Below are 19093 nucleotides of genomic sequence, written 5' to 3'. Positions count from 1 at the left end.
ACAGTGTGCCAGCCTAGTGGAGAGGTGAGGAGGTGGGGTAGGGAGGCGGGTGAGGAGGCGGGTGAGGAGGCGGGGTGAGGAAGGAGGGGTGAGGAGGAGGGGTGAGGGGTGGAGGGGTGAGGAAGGAGGGGTGGAGGAGGAGGGGAGGAAGGAGGGTAGGGGAGGCGGGGGAGGGGGTGAGGGGTGGGAGGGGTGGAGGGAGGCGGGGTGAGGGGAGGTGGGGAGGGAAGGAGGGGTGGAGGAGGAGGGGTGAGGAAGGAGGGGTAGGGAGGAGGGAGGTGGGGTGAGGGGAGGTGGGGTGAGGGGGGTGAGGGGTGGAGGGGTGAGGGAGGTGTGGGGGAGGGGAGGAGGGGGAGGGAGGAGGGGTGAGGGAGTGGGGTGTTAAAGCAGATGAGGGGTGCCAGGGGTGAGGATGCCAAGGTGTGGGATGCATGGTGTGTGGAAAGGTGTGGTAGGCGAGACATGGTGTGGGTGTGACAAGGTGTGAGGACATGGTGTGGGTGTGACAAGGTGGGGAGACATGGTGTGGGTGTGACATGGCGAGGAGCATGGGTGGGTGTGACATGTGTGGGAGACATGGTGGTGTGCCATGGCGTGTGAGGAGCATGGTGTGGGTGTGACATGGCGTGGAGGAGCATGGTGTGGGTGTGACATGACGTGTGGGTGTGACATGACGTGTGGGTGTGACATGGCGTGTGAGGAGCATGGTGGATGTGACATGACGTGTGGGTGTGACATGGCGTGTGAGACATGTGGGTGTGACATGACGTGTGGGTGTGACATGGCGTGAGGAGCATGGTGTGGGTGTGGGGATGGGCTCACCCCAGCACAAGGTCTCAAGTATACCCTATAAACCTCGCTAACAGGCGACTCTTCACACCTGTAGCATCATTACAGGTGTCTAAATCTCACAGATTATTTCACCTGTGATTGAATACCCTAACGCTACTTTGGGGGCTTAAGTAGGTTAGTTAGGGTTAGGGTGACTAATCTTCAGGTGATCTTATTTTTTCGATTTAACCTGTTAATTAGTTTGTGTGATATGGTGGTGACAGGTGTGGGGGTGGTGGTGACAGGTGTGGTGGTAGTGGTGACAGGTATGGTAGTGGTGATGGCAGGTATAGTGACAATGGATCACCAGCAGAAGGTGTGATGAAGCACCAACATTTTCACCACCTCTTTCCTAACAAGTGAAGTAAAACAACATTACTTCCCACATTACACCAATATAACTCGCGCGCGTGTGTGTGTGTTTTGTGTGTGTGTGTGTAAAGTCAGCAGGGGGAGGGTAGGTCCTGGTAGAAAGGGTGTGTGGTAAGAGTCCCCCCCCTGCAGACCCACGGGGCACGGGGCGGGGACAGTAACATTATCATAGAAATGGGCGCTGGTCGAATGCTAATATGTTTAATAAAATGCAGCTGTGGCCTCCAGACACTTGAGAAAAGGGTTAACACGGCCCTCGGTCATAGTGATGCATGCCTCTGTTACTTTACGCACTGTTACTCTGGTTACTTTACGCACTCATACTCTATGGTTACTTTACGCTCTGTTACTCTATGGTTACTTTACGCACTCTTACTCTATGGTTACTTTACGCTCTTATATGGTTACTTTACGCACTCTTACTCTATGGTTACTTTACGCACTCTTACTTTGTGGTTACTTTACGCACTGTTACTTTGTGGTTACTTTACGCACTGTTACTCTATGGTTACTTTACGCACTCTTACTCTCTGTGGTTACTTTACGCTCTGTTACTTTGTGGTTACTTTACACACTGTTACTTTGTGGTTACTTTACGCACTGTTACTTTGTTTCTTTACACTGTTACTTTATGGTTATTTTACGCACTGTTACTTTATGGTTACTTTACCCACTCTTACTCTATGGTTACCTTACGCACTGTTACTTTCTTTCTTTACACTGTTACTTTATGTTGCTTTACGCAATGTTACTTCATGGTTACTTTACGCACTGTTACTTTATGGTTACTTTACGCACTGTTACTTTATGGTTACCTTACGCACTGTTACTTTGTTTCTTTACACTGATACTTTATGTTGCTTTACGCAATGTTACTTCATGGTTACTTTACGCACTGTTGCTTTGTTACTTTACGCACTGTTACTTTGTTTCTTTACACTGTTATTTTGTTACTTTACGCAATATTACTTTATGTTACTTTACGCTGTTACTTTATGGCTACTTTACGCAGTTATTTTTACTTGACGCACTGCTACTTTACATGTTGTTACTTTATGGTCACTTTACGCACTGTTACTTTATGCCCACTTTACGCACTGTTACTTTATGGTCACTTTGCGCACTGTTACTTTACACGTTGTTACTTTATGGTCACTTTAAGCACTGTTACTTTACATGTTACTTTATGGCCACTTTAAGCACTGTTACTTTACATGATGTTACTTTATGGTCATTTTAGCACTGTTACTTTATGCTCACTTACGCACTGTTACTTTATGGTCACTTTGCGCACTGTTACTTTACATGTTACTTTATGGTCACTTTAAGCACTGTTACTTTACATGTTGTTACTTTATGGTCATTTTAAGCACTGTTACTTTACATATTGTTACTTTATGGTCATTTTAAGCACTGTTACTTTACATATTGTTACTTTATGGTCACTTAAGGGTCTTTGCACTCAAGGGGTTAGGTCAGGGTAGTCAATGGTGTTAAGTCATCATACTCAGGGGAATGTTGCAGGTGTAGTGTGTGGGAGTGTAGCAGGTGGTGTGTAGCAGGTGTGGTGTGTGGGAGTGTAACAGGTGTGGTGTGTTGCAGGTGTGGTGTGTTGCAGGTGTGTGGTGTGGGAGTGTAGCAGGTGTGGTGTGGGAGGTGTGGCTGGGTGTGGTGTGTGGGAGGTGTGGTGTGTGGGAGTGTAGCAGGTGTGGTGTGTAGTGTGAGGTGTGGTGTGGGAGTGTAGCAGGTGTGGTGTGTAGCAGGTGTGGTGTGTGTGGGAGTGTAACAGGTGTGTGGTGTGTTGCAGGTGTGGGTGTGGGGTGTGAACAGGGTGTGGTGTGGGAGTGTAACAGGTGTGGGGGAGGTGTGGTGTGTGTGTGGGAGTGTAACAGGTGTGGTGTGTTGCAGGTGTGGTGTGTTGCAGGTGTGGTGTGGGAGTGTAGCAGGTGTGGTGTGGGAGTGTAACAAGTGTGGTGTGGGAGGTGGTGTGTGGGAGTGTAGCAGGTGTGGTGTGTTGCAGGTGTAGTGTGTGGGAGTGTAACAGGTGTGGTGTGTTGCAGGTGTGGTGTGTGGGAGTGTAGCAGGTGTGGTGTGGGAGTGTAACAGGTGTGGTGTGTTGCAGGTGTAGTGTGTGGGAGTGTAGCAGGTGTGTGGTGTGGGAGTGTAGGTGTGGTGTGTTGCAGGTGTGTAGTGTGTGGGAGTGTAACAGGTGTGGTGTGGGAGTGTGGCTGGGTGTGGTGTGGGAGTGTAACAGGTGTGGTGTGGGAGGTGTGGGGTGTGTGGGAGTGTAGCAGGTGTGGTGTGTTGCAGGTGTAGTGTGTGGGAGTGTAACAGGTGTGGTGTGTAGCTGGGTGTGGTGTGTGGGAGTGTAGCAGGTGTGGTGTGTTGCAGGTGTAGTGTGTGGGAGTGTAACATGGTGTGTTGCAGGTGTAGTGTGTTGCAGGTGTGGTGTGTGGGAGTGTAGCAGGTGTGGTGTGTTGCAGGTGTAGTGTGTGGAGTGTAACAGGTGTGGTGTGGGAGTGTAGCAGGTGTGGTGTGTGGGAGTGTAATAGGTGTGGTGTGGGAGGTGTGGTGTGTGGGAGTGTAAGGTGTGGTGTGTGGGTGTGGTGTGTGGGAGTGTAACAGGTGTGTGGTGTGTTGCAGGTGTGGTGTGTGGGAGTGTAGCAGGTGTGGTGTGTTGCAGGTGTAGTGTGTGGAGTGTGGCTGGAGTGTTGGGAGTTAACAGGTGTGTAGTGTGTTTGTGTAGCAGGTGTGGTGTGTTACAGGTGTGGTGTGTGGGAGTGTAACAGGTGTGGTGTGGGGAGTGGTAGCAGGTGTGGTGTGTTGCAGGTGTGGGTGTGTGGGAGTGTAGCAGTTGTGGTGTGTTGCAGGTGTGGTGTGTGGGAGTGTAGCAGGTGTGTGGGTGTGGGAGTGTAGCAGGTGTGGTGTGTTGCAGGGGTGCACAGGGAGTGTAGCAGGTGTGGTGTGTGGGGTGTAGCAGGTGTGGTGTGTGGGAGTGTAGCAGGTGTGGTGTGATGCAGGTGTGGTGTGTGGGAGTGTAGCAGGTGTGGTGTGTGTGGGAGTGTAACAGGTGTGGTGTGGGGTGTAGCAGGTATGGTGTGTTGCAGGGTGTGGTGTGTGAGAGTGTAGCAGGTGTGGTGTGTTGCAGGTGTGGTGTGTGGGGTTAACAGGTGTGGTATGGGGTGTAGCAGGTGTGATGTGTTGCAGGTGTGGTGTGTGTGGGGTGAACAGGTGTGGTGTGTGGGAGTGTAGCAGGTGTGGTGTGTTGCAGGTGTGGGGTGTGTGGGAGTGTAGCAGGTGTGGTGTGGGAGTGTAGCAGGTGTGGTGTAGAGTGTAGCAGGTGTGGTGTGGAAGTGTAGCAGGTGTGGTGTGTTGCAGGTGTAGTGTGTGGGAGTGTGGCAGGTGTGGTGTGGGAGTGTAACAGGTGTGGTGTGGGAGTGTAGCAGGTGTGGTGTGTTGCAGGTGTGGTGTGTGGGTGTAGCAGGTGTGGTGTGTTGCAGGTGTAGTGTGTGGGAGTGTAGCAGGTGTGGTGTGGGAGTGTAGCAGTTGTGGTGTGTTGCAGGTGTGGTGTGTGGGAGTGTAGGTGTGGTGTGGGAGTGCAGCAGGTGTGGTGTGGAGGTGTAACAGGTGAGGGTTTGGGAGTGTAGCAGGTGTGGTGTGGAAGTTTAACAGGTGTGTTGTGGAGTGTTACAGGTGTGGTGTGGGAGTGTAGCAGGTGTGGTGTGGAGTGTAACAGGTGAGGTGTGGGAGTGTAGCAGGTGTGGTGTGGAGTGCTACAGGTATGGTGTGGGGTGTAGCAGGGGTGTGGTGTGGAGTGTAGCAGGTGTGGTGTGGAAGTGTTACAGGTGTGGTGTGGAAGTGTAGCAGGTGTGGTGTGGAAGTGTAGCAGGTGTGGAAGCGTAAGGAAGTCACACATATCTAGAACTGAAACTGTGTGAGAGAGAGAGAGAGAGAGAGGGGAGGGAGGGAGGGAGGGAGGGAGGGAGGGAGGAAAGGAGTGGAGGGAGTGGAGGGAGGGGAGGGAGGGGCCACTGTCCAGGCCAACACACCATTATACGAATACCAAGAGGTTTTTTCGCCTTCTTAATCGCTATGGTTATTATTTATCATGGCGCTCTCTCCTCCATACGCCACTATTGACGCATCTCCCGACTTGCCTCAGTGCTGCGCCATAATGCTACAGGCGTTGTGGTATGCGACTCCTGAACCTTATTTTTGCTTGTCTAATAATGTGTGTGTGTGTGTGTGTGTGTGTGTTATGAGGTCCAAAGGTGTAACAGCCCAACCTCCATCACCACACCACCACCACCTATACACCTTCACAACACCACCAACACCTACACACCACCAACACCACCTACAGATATACCAGCCCTACTTCCCTGTATACCTCCGCCTTTCTTGCCCCAATACTTCGCTCCAGTCCAGTACACCACCTCCAGTTATGTCGAGTCCCATCCGTGTTACAAAAAAGAGAATCCTGTGTTTTTATTTTACATCCGTGTTACAAAAAAGAGAATCCTGTGTTTTTATTTTACATCCGTGTTACAATAAAGAGAATCCTGTGTTTTTATTTTACATCCGTGTTACAAAAAAGAGAATCCTGTGTTTTTATTTTACATCCGTGTTACAAAAAAGAGAATCCTGTGTTTTTATTTTACATCCGTGTTACAATAAAGAGAATCCTGTGTATTTATTTTACATCCGTGTTACAAAAAAGAGAATCCTGTGTTTAGGGTTTTGGTAAAGTAAACAACGTCTATTTAACATCACTTTTTATTGGGTATATTGACCATTTCTCCCCCTACCCTTTATCTATCTATCTATCTATCTATCTATCTATCTGCTCTCTTCATATTCCACATCTTCTGGCCTCCACTTCGTCTGGCCTCCACGTCGTCTGGCCTCCACGTCTTCTGGCCTCCGTCTTCTGGCCTCCGTCGTCTGCCTCCACGTCTTGCTTCGTCTTTCCTCCATTCGTCTGCTCCACGTCGTCTGGCCTCCACGTCGTCTGGCCTCCGTCGTCTGGTCTCCCGTCGTCTGGTCTCCCGTCGTCTGGTGTCCTCGTCGCCCACGTCGTCTGGCCTCCACGTCGTCTGGTCTCCGTCGTCTGGCCCCACGTCGTCTCTCCACGTCGTCTGGCCTCCACGTCGTCTGGCCTCCCGTCGTCTGGTCTCCCTCGTCTGGCCTCCATGTCGTCTGGTCTCCATGTCGTCTGGCCTCCGTCGTCTGGCCTCCACGTCGTCTGCCCTCCGCGTCTTTTCGCCTCCAGTTGTTGTTGACCTCCATATCGATGACCTCCACGTCTTCTGGCCTCCACTTGTTGATGACCTCCCACGTCGTCTGGCCTCACTTGTTGACCTCCACTAGATGACGATCTCCACGTCTCCTGGCCTCTACGTCGTCTGGCATCCACATCTTCTGGCCTCTCGTCGTCTGGCCTCTACGTCGTCTGGCATCACATCTTCTGGCCTCTACGTCGTCTGGCCTCCCGCGCCTTCGCCTCCCACTTGTTGATGACCTCCACGTCTTCTGGCATCCACTTGTTGATGACCTCCACGTCTTCTGGCATCCACTTGTTGATGACCTCCACGTCTTCTGGCCTCCACTAGATGATAGCCTCCGTCTTTTGGTCTCCACTTGTATATGACCTCCACGTCTTCTGGCCTCCACTAGATGACGACCTCCACGTCATCTGGCCTTCACTAGATGATAGCCTCCACGTCGTCTGGCCTCCACTTGATGACTTCCACATCTACTGGCCTCCACTTGTTGACCCCATGTCGTCTGGCGTCTACGTCTTCTGGCCTCCACTTCGTCTGGCCTCCACTTGTTGTAGACCTCCACTTTGTCTGGCCTCCACTTGTTGTAGACCTCCACTTTGTCTGGCCTCCACTTGTTGTAGGCCTCCCACTTGTTGACGTCTACGCCGTCTGGCCTCCGTGTTGACCTCCATGCCGTCTGGCCTCCACTTGACCTCCACGTCGTCTGACCTTCACTTGTTTTTATCTCCCGTCGTCTGGCATCCATGTCTTCTGGCCTCCACTTGATGATTACCTCCACGTTGTCTGGCTTCCACTTGTTGACCTCCATACCGTCTGGCATCCATATCTTCTGGCCTCCACTTGACCTCCACGTCGTCTGGCCTCCACTTGATGACCTCCACGTCGTCTGGCCTCCACTTGTTGATGACCTCCACTTCTTGTTGACCCCCACGTCATCTGGCCTCCACTTGTTGATGACCTCCACTTGATAATGACCTCCACGTCTTCTAGCCTCTTCTGGCCTCTACGTCGTCTGACATTTACGTCTTACAGCTTCCACTTGTTGTTGACCTCCACGTCGTCTGACATCCACGTCTTATGGCCTCCACTTGTTGTTGACCTCCACGTCGTCTGGCCTCCACTTCATGACGGAGGTAGTGTGTGTGTGTGTGTGTGAATTCCTAAATATCACCACATACAGCAGCTAGTTTATTGTGCACCCCATACTCATCCTGCGAGCGGTAACGGAAGAGGATCAGAGTAGAGGTCACAAAAGGTGTGTCTAACAGTCCCGAGTGGTCAGGATATTGTGCCTTTCAATGTAACAGAATATTTCCAGTACTATATGTTGTTTGTTTAGTTCTGCACATACTAGTTGACTTGTTCACACATGCTTGAGTGACATACTGAAGTGTGAGGCTATATGTCTGGCCACACACTTTACATTTGGTTTTGTTCACATCTGCTTGAGGAACATACTGCCAGAGGTACTTATATCCTAACCTTAGTCTAGCGGCTACAACATCTTGTAATCTAGTGATATTGTTACTTGTTCCATATACATGTGTTACTTGATACATCTCATCATGGTAAACAATGGATCGACTAGTGCCTGTTTGCACTTGTCTACTGGCGTCATATTAACCAACAAGTTCTTTTTTGATTACACACTTAGAGGTTCTTTCGACAAGACCCAAATTGGATTAAAGTTTCTTTGTTATATGGGTGTGTGGTGGGAAGGTCAATGGGTGGGAGGTGAGTGGGTGGGAGGGTGAGGTGGAGGGTGAGTGGTGGGAGGGTGAGGGTGGGAGGGTGAGGGGTGAGAGGGCAGGTGGTGGGAGGATGAGCGGTTGGTAGGGGTGAGGTGGGAGGATGAGTGGCTGGGATGGTGAGTGGGTAGGATGAGTAGTGGAGATGGTTTTAGGCAGAGTTATGGGAGCCAGCATGGTGCAGAACGGAGGTGGATGTGATTTGGGTGGGTTGATGGATGGGTTGGCCATAAAGCTCTCTATGGTATTTTGCTGATGTACAATGCCCACCACGTCTTGGCTGACAACGTAACCCCATAGGCGAACAGTAGCCTGGACTTGAGGTGTGTGGGAGGCGAGATGTGGCGGGTAATATGCAGAGCCCAGTACCCCAAGTGTGTCCACCTTCAGATAATCGGGTTAAGCATCGCCGACGGGGACTCCTGCCATCCGCCGCCCCCGACCCGCTCTGTTGACATCGCGACGTCGGCCCGACTCCTCCTGGTGAGACCGACCACTGCCCGACTCCTCCTGGTAGTGACCGACCACTGCCCGACTTCCTCTGTAGTGACCGACCACTACCCGACTCCTCCTGGTAGTGACCGACCACTACCCGACTCCTCCTGGTAGTGACCGACCACTGCACGACTCCTCCTGGTAGTGACCGACCACTACCCGACTCCTCCTGGTAGTGACCGACCACTGCCCGACCTCCTGGTGACCACCACTGCACGACCTCCTTGTAGTGACCGACCACTGCCCGTCCTCCTGCTAGTGACCGACCACTGCCCGATCCCTCCTGGTAGTGACCGACCACTACTCGACTCCTGGTAGTGACCGACCACTGCCCGACTCTCCTGGTAGTGACCGACCACTGCCCGACTCTGGTAGTGACCGACCACTACCCGACCTCCTGTAGTGACCGACCACTGCCCGACCTCCTGGTAGTGACCGACCACTACCCGACTCCTGGTAGTGACCGACCACCACCACCTCCTGGTAGTGACCGACCACTGCCCGACCTCCTGGTAGTGACCGACCACGACCGACTCCTGGTGGGACTGACCACTCACCTGACTCCTCCTGGTAGTGACCGACCACTGCCCGACTCTCCTGTAGTGACCGACCACTGCCCGACTCCTGGTAGTGACCGACCACTACCCGACTCTCCTGGTAGTGACCGACCACTACCCGACTCCTCCTGGTAGTGACCGACCACTACCCGACTCCTCCTGGTAGTGACCGACCACTGCCCGACTCTCCTGGTAGTGACCGACCACTACCCGACTCCTCCTGGTAGTGACCGACCACTACCCGACTCCTGGTAGTGACCGACCACTACCCGACTCCTCCTGGTAGGACCGACCACTGCCCGACTCTCCTGGTAGTGACCGACCACTACCCGACTCCTGGTAGTAGTGACCCACAACAACGACCATTACCCGAAAATATCCTCCTTAATACTGTAATTTTATTCTGCCGGACGACCAATATATGTGTGTGTGTGTGTGTGTGTGTGTGTGTGTGTGTGTGTGTGTGTGTGTGTGTGTTAGTAGCTATGGTCTCAACACTGGTAGTAGTCGACAGAGGAACGATACAGTATATAGTACTAGCAAATAATGAATGTACCAAATATTGCGGAGTATGAGGGAGTGAATGAGTGTGTCCCTGAGAAAGGTGGAGTGGGGGAGGGAGGAGCTTGGGGGGGGCCTCTCTCCTGGCCTGGAGGAGCACCTTACCATCACTTACCTGTCTGTCACACACATGAGGCCTTTACTCTACCTGTCAGTAAAGTTAACAAGATGCATCATATGAAGAACACACACAAAAAAACACAAAGTCCGGACCTCACTAAGGTGTATCGTCATGCTGGGGATACACAAACGTGAGGTACACTACACTACACACACACAGGGCAGCGGCAGGCAGGACAAGAGGCCAGCTACCCCACGCCATGCACCCAACATGCACACTCACCACTTCATACATAAACACAGACGAAGAGAGAGGAGAGGACTAACAGCAGCAGCAACAGTAGTAGTAGTAGTAGTAGTAGTAGTAGTAGTAGTATTAGTATTAGTAGTAGTAGCAGCAGCAGCAGCAGTAGCAGCAGCAGAGAGCAGCAGACAACATAGCGTACGTCTGCTGCCACACTAACTAGCACACACACCTTACCTGTGCAGTCCATTCCTTACTTGCATTACTCTGCTTCTAATGCTCACCACCAACAATATAATAACACAGGTAAGAGAGAGACCATGGTGTAATATCCCTCACCCTTACTTGTGATCGATGCAAGGGGCCCTCACACACAGCCTGGGGCCCTCACACACAGCCTGGGGGCCCCCACATAGCCTGGAGCCCTCACACACACCCCCACACACCCTGGGGCCCACACACTGGGGCCCTCACACATAGCCTGGGGCCCTCACACACAGCCCTGAGCCCCACACACAGCCTGGGGCCCCCACACACACCTGGGGCCCTCACACACCTGGGGACCACAACAGCCTGGGGACCTCACGCACAGCCTGGGGACCTCACACACACAGCCTGGGGCCCTCACATACAGCCTGGCGACCTCACACACAGCCTGGGGCCCCACACACAGCCTGGGGCCCCACACACAGCTTGGGGCGTATTTAATTTAGGTAAAACTTGAATTTCTTCGTTTCTAAATTTCTTAGCTTGTCAAACGATGAGTTAGTGTGAGTGACGGCGAGGGTGAGGGAGGAGTGTGAGTGACGCCAAGGATGAGGGGTGAGTGGCTGGCCCTCCCTCCTGTACCACACTCACACCACTGACGTCAACCCTGGTGCTTCACTAAGGCGGTATATATATTTTTTAAGTGTGTTATATATCGTGTTATTATTACTTACTATCATCATCGTCATCAATACTTCATCATCATCCCAATGCCACATACACATATATATATAATTCTGAACCCCAACTCAAGAGCCCTCCCCTACCACCACCACCCATCTCACCACCAACTACCCCAACCACCCTTACCCTCTCCACCTACCTAACTGCCCACCACTATTAATAACTCCCCCACCGTAAACTCTTACAATAGTTATGAGCGATAGACTGGGGACTATTTTTACTACTACCTTCAAAATAGTCGATCGTCTATTACACCCCTCCCTCCCCCACTCTCTGGTATGTCAACACTGTTTCACGCGTCACTCACCCATTCTCCCTCGTGTTCCGTCCTGGGCAGTGAGTACCAGGCCGTCACCATTCACTCTATCTTGTGTTCCGTCCTGGGCAGTGAGTACCAGGCCGTCACTATTCACTCTATCTTGTGTTCCGTCCTAGGCAGTGAGTACCAGGGCCGTCACTCATTCACTCTATCTCGTGTTCCGTTCTGGGCAGTGAGTACCAGGCGTCACTTCTCGTGTTCGTCCTGCAGTAGTACCAGGCGTCACATACTCTATCTCGTGTTCCGTCTGGCAGAGTACCAGGCCGTCCATTCACATCTCGTGTTCCGTCTGGGCAGACACCACATTCACCTATCCTCTCTGGGCAAGTACCAGGCCACATTCACTCATCTTGTGTTCCGTCCTAGGCAGTGAGTACCAGGCGTCACTCAATCACTCTTCCTGTGTTCCGTCCTGGCCAGTGAGTACCAGGGCCGTCACCATTCACTCTCGTGTTCCGTTCTGGGCAGTGAGTACCAGGGCCGTCACTATTCACTCTATCTGTGTCCGTCCTAGGCAGTGAGTACCAGCCGTCACCAATCACTCTTCCTCGTGTTCCGTCCTGGCCAGTGAGTACCAGGGCCGTCACTCAATCACTCTTCCTCGTGTTCCGTCCTGGCCAGTGAGTACCAGGCCGTCACTCATTCATTCTTCCTCGTGTTCCGTCCTGGGCAGTGAGTACCAGGGCCGTCACCATTCACTCTATCTTGTGTTCCGTCCTGGGCAGTGTGAGTACCAGGCCGTCACCATCACTCTATCTCGTGTTCCGTTCTGGGCAGTGAGTACCAGGCCGTCACCATTCACTCTATCTCGTGTTCCGTTCTGGGCAGTGAGTACCAGGCCGTCACTATTCACTCTATCTCGTGTTCCGTTCTGGGAGTGAGTACCAGGCCGTCACTATTCACTCCATCTTGTGTTCCGTCCTAGGCAGTGAGTACCAGGGCCGTCACCAATCACTCTTCCTCGTGTTCCGTCCTGGCCAGTGAGTACCAGGGCCGTCACTCATTACCTCCCTGTTCCGTTCTGGGCAGTGAGTACCAGGCCGTCACTCATTCACTTCCTCGTGTTCCGTCCTGGCAGTGAGTACCAGGCCGTCACCATTCATTCTCGTGTTCCGTCCTGCCAGTGAGCCAGGGCCGTCACCATTCACTCTATCTTGTGTTCCGTCCTGGCAGTGAGTACCAGGCGCCTCACCATTCACTCTTCCTCGTGTTCCGTCCTAGGCAGTGGTACCAGGCCGTCACCAATCACTCTTCCTCGTGTTCCGTCCTGGCCAGTGAGTACCAGGGCCGTCACTCACCCTCACTACTCCATCACTTCCAGTAGAGCGTGGTATCTCTCGGTTACTCACTTGTAACTCAATTAGGAATCATTAAAACATCCAGGTCATTATAGCACCACTAACTAGTGTGTCATCCAACTCTTATTCAGTGGCATCCACCTTACTGCCCGTCATCCACCTCATATTTCGTTACATCCACCTCCCTACCCGTCATCCACCTCTTCTTTCCCTGCATCCACCTCCTTCCCCATGGCATCCACCTCATCTTTCGTTGCATCCACCTCCCTACCCGTGGCATCCACCTCCCAACCCATAGCATCCAAATTCTGCCTGTAGCATCCACCTCCCAACCTGTGGCATCCACCTACCGCCCGTGGCATCCACCTCCTTGCCCGTGGCATCCATCTACCTGCCGAGTCATCCATCTCCTGCTCGTGCATCCACCACCCTGTCCGTGTGATCCACCTCCCGACCCGCCTCATCTACCTCCTACCCGTGCCATCCACCTTGGCCCTTCTCACCCTCGTATTCTGCAGACCTTCATCTCCCGCCCCGCCATCCAACTCCCTGCCCGTGTCACCCACCTCTTATTCCGTAGGCCACCTCCCTACCCGTAGCATCAACCTCCCTACCTGCAGCATCCAACCTCCTACCCGTAGCATCACCTCCCTACCCGTAGCATCCACCTCTGCCCAGGGCATCCACCTCTGCCCAGAGCATCCACCTCTGCCCGTTGCATCCACCTCCGTGCCCGTGGCATCCACCTCCCTACCCATAGCATCCACCTCCCCACTCTGGCATCCACACTGCCGTGGCATCCACCTCTCCACCCATAGCATCCACCTCCCTACCCGTGGCATCCACCTCCCTACCCCTGGCATCCACCTCCTACCCTCCCTGGCATCCATCCCTACCTCGTGGCATCCACCACTACCAGTAGCATCCACCTCCCTACCCGTGGCATCCACCTCCCTACCCGTGGCATCCACATCCCTACCCGTGGCATCCAGCTCACTACCCGGCATCCACCTCCCCTACCGTGGCATCCACCTCCTACCCGTGGCATCCACCACCGTATCCGTGGCATCCACCTCCCTACCCTTGGCATCCTCCTCCCGTCCGTGACATCCACCTCCCTACCCGTGGCATCCACCTCCCTACCCGTGGCATCCACCTCCCTACCCGTGGCATCCACCTCCCTACCCATGGCATCAACCTCCCTACCCGTGGCATCCACCTCCCTACCTGTGGCATCCCCTACCACCCGTAGCATCCACCCTCTACCTCCCGTAGGCATCAACCTCCCTACCCGTGGCATCCACCTCCCCACCCGTGGCATCCCTCCTCCCGTCCGTGACATCCACCTCCCTACCCCGTGGCATCCACCTCTACCCGTGGCATCCACCTCCGTATCCGTGGCATCCACCTCCTACCCCTTGGCATCCTCCTCCTGTCCGTGGCATCCACCTCCCTACCCTTGGCATCCTCCTCCCTGTCCGTGACATCCACCTCCCACCCGGCATCCACCTTCCTGCCCGTGGCATCCACCTTCCTGCCCTGGCATCCACCTCCTTACCCGTGCATCCACCTCCCTACTCGTGGCATCCACCTCCCTACCCGTGGCATCCACCTTCCTGCCCGTGGCATCCACCTCCTGCCCGTGGCATCCACCTCCCTGCCCGTGGCATCCACCCTCCCCTAACTCCCAGCATCCACCTCCCGTCCGTGGCATCCACCTCCCTGTCCGTGGCATCCACCTCCCACCCTAGCATCCACCTCCTGTCCGTGGCATCCACCTCCTGCCCGTGCATCCACCTCCCTAACCCCAGCATCCACCTCCCTGTCCGTGGCATCCACCTTCTGCCCGTGGCATCCACCTCCCTAACCCTAGCATCCACCTCCCTGCCCGTGGCATCCACCTCCTGTCCGTGGCATCCTCCCAACCCTAGCATCCACCTCCTTCCTGTCCGTGGCATCCACCTTTCCCCTGGCATCCACCTCCTAACCCTAGCATCCACTTCCTAACCCTAGCATCCACCTCCCTAACCCTAGCATCCACCTTTCTGCCCGTGGCATCCACCTCCCTAACCCTAGCATCCACCTCCCACCCGTGGCATCCACCTCCCTATCCGTGGCATCCACCTCCACCTGTATCATCCACTGCCCTATCCGGGCATCAACTCTCCCACCCGGTATCATCCACCTCCCTATCCGGGGCATCAACCTCCCACCCGTATCATCCACCAACCCACCCATCCACCAACCCACCCGTATCATCCACCTCCCTATCCGCATCAACCTCCCACCCCGTATCATCCACCTCCCTATCCGGGGCATCAACCTCCCCACCCGTATCATCCACCAACCCACCCATATCATCCACCTCCACCCATATCATCTACCTCCCCACCCGTATCCACCTCCTCCTGTGGCATCCACCTCCCTGTCCGTGGCATCCACCTCCTTCCCATCCACCTTCCTACCCGTGGCATCCACACCTCCCACCTGTATCCACCTCCCCACTGTGGCATCCACCTCCCTACCTGTGGCATCCATCTTCATGCTCGTGGCATCCACCTCCTGCCCGAGGCATCCACCTCTGTGCCCGTGGCATCCACCTCACCAACCCCAGCATCCACCTCCCTGTCCGTGGCATCCACCTCCCTAACCCCTAGCATCCACCTCCTCCCTGTCCGTGGCATCCACCTTTCTGCCCGTGCATCCACCTCCCTAACCCTAGCATCCACCTCCCTGTCCGTGGCATCCACCTTTCTGCCCGTGCATCCAGCTCCCTAACCCTAGCATCCACCTCACTGTCCGTGGCATCCACCTCCTGTCCGTGGCATCCACCTCCCAACCCAAGCATCCACTTCCCTGTCCGTGGCATCCACCTCCTGTCCGGCATCCACCTGCCCGTGGCATCCACCTCCCTAACCCTAGCATCCACCTCCCTGCCCGTGGCATCCACCCTTCTGCCCGTGGCATCCACCTCCTAACCCTAGCATCCACCTCCTGTCCGTGGCATCCACCTCCCTAACCCCAGCATCCACCTCCCTGTCCGTGGCATCCACCTCCCCTGTCCGTGGCATCCACCTCCCTAACCCTAGCATCCACCTTCTGCCCGTGGCATCCACCTCCCTGTCCGTGGCATCCACCTCCCTGTCCGTGGCATCCACCTCCCTAACCCTAGCATCCACCTCCCCCACCCGTATCATCCACCTCCCCATCCGGGCATCAACCTCCCCACCCGTATCATCCACCTCCTATCCGGGGCATCAACGTCCGCACCCTATCATCCACCTCCCTATCCGGGCATCAACCTCCCACCTGTATCATCCACCTCCCATCCGCATCAACCTCCCCACCCGAATCATCCACCAACCCACCCATATCATCCACTCCTATCCGGGGCATCAACCTCCCCACCCGCATCATCCACCAACCCACCTGTATCATCCACCTCCTCCATCAGGGCATCAACCTCCCACCTGTATCATCCACCTCCCTATCCGGGCATCAACCTCCCACCCGAATCATCCACCAACCCACCCACATCATCCACCTCCTACCCGTATCATCCACCAACCCACCGTATCATCCACCTCCTATCCGGGGCATCAACCTCCCCACCCGTATCATCCACCTCCCTATCCGGGGCATCAACCTCCCACCCGTATCATCCACCTCCTATCCGGGCATCAACCTCCCACCCGTATCATCCACCTCCCTATCCGCATCAACCTCCCCACCCGAATCATCCACCAACCCACCCATATCCACTCCTATCCGGGGATCAACCCACCCACCCGTATCATCCACCTCCCTATCCGGGCATCAACCTCCCACCCGTATCATCCACCTCCTATCCGGGGCATCAACCTCCCCACCCGTATCATCCACCTCCCTCATCCGCATCACCTCCCCACCTGCATCATCCACCTCCCCATCCGGGGCACTCCCCCACCCGAATCATCCACCAACCCACCCATCATCCACCTCTCCACCCGTATCATCCACCTCCCAACCCGTATCATCCACCTCCCACCGTGGCATCACTCACCCCGCCCGCGGCATCCACATTCCTGCCCGTGGCATCCACCTCCCTACCAGTGGCATCCACCTCCTTACCCGTGGCATCCACCTCCCTACCCGTGGCAAACACCTCCCTACCCGTGGCATCCGCCTCCTTACCCTTGGCATCCACATTCCTACCCGTGGCATCCACTTCCTAACCGTGGCATCCACCTCTAAGGCAGGCATCCACCTCCTTACCCGTGGCATCCACCTCCCATCCGTGGCATCCACCTCCTGCCCTGTGGCATCCACCTCCGTGCTCGGCATCCACATTCCTACCCGTGGCATCCACCTCCTCACCCGTGTCATCTACCACCTTACCTATGGATCCACCTCTGAGGCAATGGCATCCACCTGCATGCCCACTGAATCATCCACCAACCCACCCATATCATCCACCTCCACCCGTATCATCCACCTCCCACCTGTATCATCCACCTCCCTTCCCGTGGCATCCACCACCCAACCCATCATCCACCTCCCAACCTGTGGCATTCACCCCTGCCCGTGGCATCCACATTCCTACCTGTGGCATCCACCTCCATGCCCGTGACATCCTCATTCCTACCCGTGGAATCCACCTCCCAACCGTGGCATCCACCTCTGGGCAGTGGCATCCACCTCCTACCCGTGGCATCCACCTCTGCCAGTGGCATCCACTTCCCGACCCGGCATCCACCTCCCTGCCCATTATCCACACCCCCCTGCCCGTGGCATACACCTCCTGCCCGTGGCATCCACATTCCTGCCCATGGCATCCACCTCCCTTCCAGGGCCTCCACATTCCTGCCTGTGGCATCCACCTACCTGCCCGTGGCATCCACTTCCCTACCCGTGGCATCCTCATTTCTGCCCTTTGCATCCACCTCCCTACCTGTAACATCCATCTCCTCACCCGGGCATCCAACATTCCTGCCCGTGGCATCCGCTTCCTACCCGTGGCATCCTCATTTCTGTCCGTGGCATCCACCTCCCTACCGCTGTCATCATCCACCAGCCGGGCATCCAACATACCTGCCCACCATTACCTACCTACCTGGCATCCACCGCCCCCGTGCATTATCCACATCCCCGCCCGTGTCATCCACCTCCTGTCCGTGGCATCCACCTCCCAACACGGCCATGCACATTCCTGCCCATTATCCACATTCCTACCCGTGGCATACAACATTCCTGCCGTGGCATCCACCTACCTGCCCATATCCACCTCCCTGCCCGTACATACACCTTGCTGCCCGTGGTATTCCATCCCTGCCCATTATCCACATTCCCTGCCCGTGCATCCACCCACGTCACATCCACATCCCTGCCCGTGGCATCCACATTCCTGCCCGTGGCATCCACCTACCTGCCCATTCCATCCTGCCCGTGACATACACCTTGCTGCCCGTGGAATTCACATCCTGCCCATTATCCATTCTCCTGCCGTGGCATCCAACTACTTGCCCATCCACATCCTGCCCGTGATCCACATTCCGCCCGTGGCATCCACCTACTTGCCCATTATCCACATCCCGCCCGTGTCCCTGCCCGTGGCATCCACCCACTTGCCCACATCCACATCCCTGCCCGTGGCATCCACATTCCTACCCGCACCACCCTGCCTATTGTCCACTTCCCTGCCTGTGGCATCCACCCACTTGCCCATATCCACATCCCTTCCCGTGGCGTCCACATTCTGCCCATTATCCACATCCCTGCCCGTGGCATCCACTTCCTGCCCGTGGCATCCACTTTCCAGCAGGAACATCCACCCCTGCCCGTGGCATCCACCTCCTCACCCGTGGCATCCACCTCCCTACCCGTGGCATCCACCTCCTACCGTGGCATCCACATTCCTGCCCGTGGCATCCACCTCCCTACCCGTGCATCCACCTCTACGTGGCATCCACTCTCCTACCCGTGGCATCCACCTCCTAACCAGTGTCATCCACGTCCCTGCCCATATCATCGACCTCCAAATCTGAGGCATCCACCTCCTGCCTATAATCCACCTTCTGCCTGAGACATCCACCTCCTGCCCGTGACATCCACTTCCCTGTCCGTGGCATCCACTTCCTGCCCGGACATCCACCTCCCGCCTATAATCCACCTTCATGCCGTGACATCCACCTCCCGCCCGTGACATCCACTTCTGTCCGTGGCATCCACTTCCGCCCGTGGCATCCACCTCCCTGCCATCCACCTCCATGCCCGTGACATCCACCTCCTGCCATTAGCCACCTCCATGCCCGTGGCATCCACTTCCTGCCCGTGGCATCCACCTCCCTGCCTATTATCCACCTCCATGCACATCCACCTCGCCATTATCCACCT

General features: G+C 55.2%; 1 protein-coding gene across 1 annotated transcript; it reads left to right on the top strand.

Moving 5' to 3' along the window:
• Positions 1-8411: 8411 nt before the first annotated feature.
• On the top strand, positions 8412-18744 carry LOC121853994 (extensin-like). The gene is made up of 6 exons (XM_042348382.1): positions 8412-8480; positions 8627-8719; positions 10213-10349; positions 12597-12697; positions 14756-15054; positions 17389-18744. Exons 1-6 carry the CDS (start codon positions 8412-8414, stop codon positions 18742-18744), a joined length of 2055 nt encoding a protein of 684 aa, XP_042204316.1.
• The last annotated feature ends 349 nt before the right edge of the window (positions 18745-19093 follow it).

Source organism: Homarus americanus, unplaced genomic scaffold (genome assembly GCF_018991925.1).
Source record: "Homarus americanus isolate GMGI-L3 unplaced genomic scaffold, GMGI_Hamer_2.0 scaffold48804, whole genome shotgun sequence".
Classification (NCBI taxonomy): domain Eukaryota; kingdom Metazoa; phylum Arthropoda; class Malacostraca; order Decapoda; family Nephropidae; genus Homarus; species Homarus americanus.
The sequence above is the reverse complement of the archived record's forward strand: the minus strand, read 5'-3'. Positions and strand labels throughout refer to the sequence as shown.

Excerpts from the sequence above, each read along its gene's own strand:
- LOC121853994 (XM_042348382.1), top strand. The coding sequence starts at position 8,412 with ATGGTGCAGAACGGAGGTGGATGTGATTTGGGTGGGTTGATGGATGGG. Across the intron at positions 8,481-8,626 it reads TGGCCATAAAGCTCTCTATG|ATAATCGGGTTAAGCATCGC; the intron begins GTATTTTGCTGA and ends GTCCACCTTCAG. Across the intron at positions 12,698-14,755 it reads CTCGTGTTCCGTCCTGGCCA|CATCCACCTTTCTGCCCGTG; the intron begins GTGAGTACCAGG and ends CCCTAACCCTAG.